Source organism: Zea mays, chromosome 9 (assembly GCF_902167145.1).
Source record: "Zea mays cultivar B73 chromosome 9, Zm-B73-REFERENCE-NAM-5.0, whole genome shotgun sequence".
Lineage (NCBI taxonomy): Eukaryota > Viridiplantae > Streptophyta > Magnoliopsida > Poales > Poaceae > Zea > Zea mays.
Window position 1 is genome coordinate 45,799,542 of NC_050104.1, and position 6,596 is coordinate 45,806,137.

General features: G+C 46.1%; 1 protein-coding gene across 1 annotated transcript; it reads left to right on the forward strand.

The window, feature by feature from the left end:
* The first annotated feature begins 3,967 nt into the window (after window positions 1-3,967).
* Window positions 3,968-5,748, forward strand: LOC103638316 (aspartyl protease family protein At5g10770). The gene is made up of 2 exons (XM_008661266.1): window positions 3,968-4,107; window positions 4,518-5,748. Exons 1-2 carry the CDS (start codon window positions 3,968-3,970, stop codon window positions 5,746-5,748), a joined length of 1,371 nt encoding a protein of 456 aa, XP_008659488.1.
* The last annotated feature ends 848 nt before the right edge of the window (window positions 5,749-6,596 follow it).

Below are 6,596 nucleotides of genomic sequence, written 5' to 3' on the forward strand. Positions count from 1 at the left end.
TGAATTAACAACAGTATTTTCACCATCCACACTTAGCTTATCTCTCGCGTTTTCCACTATAAAAGATCCATCTTCTATTTTCCGCATAGTTCATAGTCTAGATTTATTCTAGCAGTTGGACTGGTTCAGAGTAGTTCAACTTGCCTTTAAAGCAGTTGAACTGGCCTGCACCAATTGAACTGTAGATTTAATATTATCTCAAAGTTTGTGGTGATAATTTTCTGGTTTAGCCTATTCACCCCCTCTAGGCTACTTTCAAGTACAGGTCCGATGCACATTGACCTCTCCCATTCCTGTAGGATCAATGACCATTTTGATGGAAAGTTGTCTTATCATGTAGCATCAGAATGGTCTAGTGCACAACTAGACCTTGCCACATGTATTGCCATGTCATCTAGCCATTAGATCCTGAAGCCGATCATTGAACTTTGATAGGTCCGGTGCTCACTAAACTAAGTCTAGTGTGCCATAGTATTTAGCTCTTTAAAAATAGCCTTTCTACATAAGTTGTCCGTTGCACCACCAGACTGGTCCTGTGCACCAATCCACACAAGCCCAGAAATAATTCCTCTCTGTGTAACAGGTCCAATGACCCACTAGACTGGTTCGGTGTGTCGTAGAGCATCATAGTTAAGTCCTTTTTGGGCTTTTCTTCTTTGTCTTCGTTTGGGTGTTTTCTTGAGCATTCCTATGACTTAGACAAACATATCTTGAGTCTATCCAACTAGTATAAGTCATAGTTCTTTATCTTTTTGAATTCTCTAACTTAGATTCTTATTCTAGCTTAAACTTAGCTCCAATGCACCTTTTTGAAAGTCTAAACTTTCCAATCCCTCTAATGTGCTCATATATATACTACTCTATTAAGAACCTAATGTGGGCACCCGGTGCTACCAAAGCTTCACCCTCTGCGCTGACACTCTGGGCCCGCCCTACGTGCCCCACTCTCAACTACTGTCCGTGCAACCAGCTACTACGCGTGCCCATCACCCGACCGGACCCGCGCAAAAAATGGTGTAAAGCGAGTACTCGAACCCACGCCCTCCGGCTCTAGAAATTTGGGACTAACCACTAAACCACACATACCTTAGTGTTTAGAAATAAACAATAATAATATTTTAATAAATATCTCAATACCTATATATATATATATATATATATATATATATATATATATATATATATAAACCGTAACAAAGCACGGGCAATTGACTTACCTTCTTATGGACATTTAGAACTTATCGAGACACATGAACTACTCATAGTTCACCTTTCCCAAATTATGCCCTTTCTAGCCTTGTTTTGAGTTATTGTTCATATTGAATTCTTCAATTTCATTCTTGTCAACCTGCAATCATTCACTTAGCAAACTAGTTAGTTCATAATGTTGTGATGGTCATCAAACACCAAAACCAATATAGAAATGGTTCAAAGCTTATTTCCCTTTCAGAATCGAGCAAACAGATGAGGAATGTATTGAGCCCGGCAGATCAGCAGAGGAAGGACTGATGTAATGATACCACTTTTGATACATGCACGTGGCAACGGCAGTGAGGACCGGGGTGTGAGGGTGTTCAACGATGCTCACCTTCTCATCAACTTGAGAAACAAGTAAATGAAATTTACGTTTACTTTCTATTTCTTATCCGTGTCTCCCCGAACACCAGGGTTCAATATAATTTATACATGGCTTCAACAGAGAGTCTCGTACCACTAACGATGGGACCAACTAGGCCTATTACGAAATACGTAAATGATAAAATAAAATGTATCTCATCTATGTTGTTACTCGGTGATGGTGGGTGCCGGTGCAATCGGGGCGTAATGTTTAGATCTTTAGTTCTGGATATAGATGGCCAAAAAGCACGAGGCACGTGAGCCCAGCACGGAGCCCGCTTTTTGGGCCCGGTTCGAGCCCGGCACGGTAGAATAAGCGGGCGGGCTTGAACAGGAAACTAGGCACGGCGGGCTAGCCCGGCACGGCCCGTTTACCTCTAAGCCTGTTAAGCCCGTTTTTTTACACTAAAATGTGCTTACCGACCCGTTTAGCCCGCTTTTCGGCCCGTTTTTTCGTGCTAAACGGGCCGGCCCGGCCCGTTTAGGCCCGCTGCGGGCCGGGCTTGGACAGAAAATTAAGCCCGCTGGCTCAGCAGGCCCGGCCCGGTTTTTGGCCGGGCTTCACCGGGCCCGGGCCGGGCCGGGCCGGGCGGCCCGTTTGGCCATCTCTGGTTCTGGATGTCCAACAGGGGCGGAGCCACGTTGGTCCAAGTGATGTCCATGGACAGCAATGCTTGTAACAGAAGTCCATAATATTTATTAGTATTCACCATAGATGACAGCAGCCCATAGTGTACTTGACATCAATCCGGCCCCTTTCAGTCCAGGCCCACATGCCATTTTTTTACTACCCCATCCGTAAAGGCGTAAAGTTCAAGCCTGCTGCGTTTCAAACACTAAAGAGACTAGCCCATTGCCCATCGGTGACGCTTGAGCAGCCAGACCTGCCCGCCGCCTGCCGTTTCATTTTCTTTCTCCTATATCTCACACCAGCAAGGCAACAACTATAGATGGGACTGTTTAAACTCAGTTATTGACTTGCTACTCATTGAGTTCAATGAATTGGTGAAACAAATTCTAATTTGCTAACTTATATGGCTGCTCTTAGCCCGAAGGATTCTTTTGGCAACTTCAATTTGGAGAGCTTAATGGAATTAGCTAAGCACTATTTCGATGATTTCAGTCCAGAGCAATTGAAGGATCTTGCTCATGAACTTCCAATTTACATTGACAATATACAAGCTGATGAAAGATTCTCTAATCTGAATACTATTACTGAACTTACTAAATTGATGGTGGGCACAAAGAAGCATCTTGCTTTTCCTCTGGTGTATCGTCTTCTAAAGCTAGCACTTGTTTTGCCGGTTGCTACTGTATCTGTTGAAAGGTGCTTCTCTGCAATGAAAATTATGAAGACGATACTACGTAATCGCATTGGTAATCAGTTTATGAATGACTGCATCATTTGCTTTGTTGAGCCTACAATGATAGCTACAATTTCCGATGCTATTATAATTGACCGCTTTCAAAAGATGAAGAATCGCAACCGCAGAATGCTTCTATGAGAGGTAAATACTTGACTTTGTTTAAATAATGTTATTTTGACTTAATGTTACATTATATGGTAGTACATACTGAATTGAAATTGGAACATTTTTTACACATCAATTGCACTGTGACATCATTAGTAAAAAAATCTACATCCGCCCCTGATGTCCAATGATGGTTGGAAATCCGGTACCGTGCCGGTTTCCAACCTGCACAAATGTCCTTTCTCTAGTTGTGCTAGTGCAAATAGAGTGACGTACATGGGTCACAATTAGAGATTAGCAAATTAGCAATGGTTAACACTAGTGAAAAATGATCGTGGTTTTATCGAGAGGATACAGCACACCCATCTGATCGATCTTTCCATAGCTAGAAAATAAAAAATTGCAGATGAATCTGATGACGGCCGGTCATGTGATGGGAGTTTTGATGATCATATATATATATATATATATATATATATATATATATATATATATATATATATATATATATATATATATATATATATATATATATATATATATATATATATATATATATATATCATTGCCGATGGGTGGTATTATTTAGCACTTTGACTGACAAAACAATACGTTAGTTGTCAAACCTTTATTATTTGTTACTTACAAGGACAAACGGTCGTACATGACGGAGAGTGGCAACATTTACATAGACAACGTATGGGAAATTTCGTACGTACTAATACGTAGGACTATATATTATGAAATTGATCTTAGCAATCTTCGCCCCCTCCTCTCGTGTCTACAGCTCCTCGTCGGTGAATCCAAAATTTAGACGTGCGTATATAAATTTTTGCCCATCGCATCCTCTTTTTTCACACAGCTCCTCATTTTGCATCATGGCCTCACTGCCTCTGCTCGTGTGTTTCATCCTTTGCACCTACAACTCCCTCGCTCATGGAGGCAACGAGGAGGAGCACGTGCTTGTAGCGGTGCCAACCAGCAGGTACTCTGAGCCAGCAGCAACATGCTCCACGTCGCGAGGTACATGCATGATCTGAATATAGTACGGTTGACCTGTACATACATAACAGTAAAACCACAGAGTTTCGACGCTCTGTTGTATCCGATGGTATTCTATGCGGCTGTCGGATATAACGTTATATCTAACGGTCCAGAACAGCTGTCGGATATAATATTTTATGTCCGACGGCTTTCAGACGGACTGTCAGACATAACGTTATGTCCGACGACGCTCAGATAAGCCTTCGGAAATAAGGGTATTTCCGACCTTTTATCGTTGAAGGACGGGTACTGTCGAAAATAGCTTATGTCCTACAGCTTAGAACTTATGTCACACGGCTTTGGCAGTTAGAAATGTCCTGTTTTACTGTAGTGATAGCGCTGCATGTACAAATCAAATTAATGTATGCCTGAGTTTTCAGTGAGGTGGCTGGACGAGGGAAGCAACACTGTGTCCGTGCCACTGGTGCACCGCCACGGCCCGTGCGCGCCGTCGACGCGGAGCTCCGACGAGCCGTCCTTGAGCGAAAGACTCCGCCGAAGCCGTGCCCGCTCCAAGTACATCATGAGCAGAGCGTCCAAGTCCAACGTGAGCATCCCGACACACCTGGGCGGCTCCGTGGACTCGCTGGAGTACGTGGTCACCGTGGGCTTAGGCACGCCGGCCGTGTCGCAGGTCCTCCTCATCGACACAGGCAGCGACCTGTCGTGGGTGCAGTGCGCGCCCTGCAACTCAACCACGTGCTACCCGCAGAAGGACCCCCTGTTTGATCCGAGCAGGTCTTCCACGTACGCTCCCATCCCCTGCAACACCGACGCGTGCAGGGACCTCACCCGCGACGGCTACGGCAGCGACTGCACCAGTGGCAGCGGCGGCGGCGCCCAATGTGGATACGCTATCACGTACGGAGACGGCTCGCAGACGACGGGCGTTTACAGCAACGAGACACTGACGATGGCGCCTGGGGTCACCGTCAAGGATTTCCACTTCGGGTGTGGCCACGACCAGGACGGTCCCAACGACAAGTACGACGGCCTCCTGGGTCTCGGAGGCGCACCGGAGTCGCTCGTCGTGCAGACATCCTCGGTCTACGGCGGCGCCTTCTCCTACTGTCTCCCCGCTGCAAACGACCAAGCGGGGTTCCTTGCCCTCGGCGCCCCGGTCAACGACGCATCCGGCTTCGTGTTCACGCCGATGGTCCGAGAACAGCAGACATTCTACGTGGTGAATATGACCGGCATCACCGTAGGTGGGGAGCCGATCGACGTCCCGCCGTCGGCGTTCTCTGGGGGCATGATCATAGACTCCGGCACGGTCGTCACCGAGCTCCAGCACACTGCGTACGCCGCGCTGCAGGCCGCGTTCCGGAAGGCCATGGCGGCGTACCCGCTGTTGCCGAACGGAGAACTGGACACCTGCTACAACTTCACCGGTCACAGCAACGTCACCGTGCCGAGGGTTGCACTCACGTTCAGCGGTGGCGCCACCGTCGACCTCGACGTCCCCGATGGCATTTTATTGGATAACTGTCTGGCTTTCCAGGAGGCAGGACCGGACAACCAACCTGGAATCCTTGGCAACGTGAATCAGCGCACACTGGAGGTGTTGTACGACGTCGGTCATGGTAGAGTCGGATTCGGGGCTGATGCGTGCTGAAGTTCTTGTGCCGCATCATCGGTGTTACTTTGGTTTTGGTACACCTGCTTTATTAATATAATAATGGTAATGCTGTAAGTTCTGCAAAGTTATTAGGCTCTGTTTGAGACAGCTCTACAAACTGCAGATTAAAAAAAATAAGTTAGTTAAACGGTCTAGATCTAGCAATATGGTGAATCCAAAGGCTAGATCGACTGTTTTGGTATAGCTTCTTTTCTATCAATTTATGTTTTGTGAAGTTGGGAAAAAAATGCGAACCAGTACATTGAGTACACATGTAACAGTTTGTTTGTTTGTCTTTTTCTTTGTCATTGATTTGGTGACAAAACGATCATGGAGGGATTGAAAGTAATTAAGGGAGAAATGTACTAATTTTTCCCTCAATCTCCTCCAACACCACCGTGATTCCTGGTCACCAAATCAATGCCTCTTCTTCACCGACCGGCCATGGCTCTGTGTCCCTTCTTCCTCAATTGTACCCTTTCCCTAGCTACCCTAGCTCAGCCCTAGGCACGTGTGGCCGTGTCGTGGCTTGCCGTGGATCTCCATGGTTGTGCCATGCCTAGGCCATGTCTATGCCACAGTTGTGTGCCTGTGTTGTCCCTTAGTCATGCCATGCGCTCAGACCTGATCTTCTTCAGCCCATGCTGCCTCCCCTGCTCATCCTTGTGCATGTGTGACTGGATGTTTGACTGTGTAGTCGTGCCTTGAGCCCACGCTAGGGTCACACCCTCTAACATGTTGTTGCCGCCAAATCTTAGCCAAATTGGTGCAACAATGCGCTCAATATTTCATCGCTTAGAATCTACAAACAATAAAAATGTACATTTCCTATTATCATAATTAGA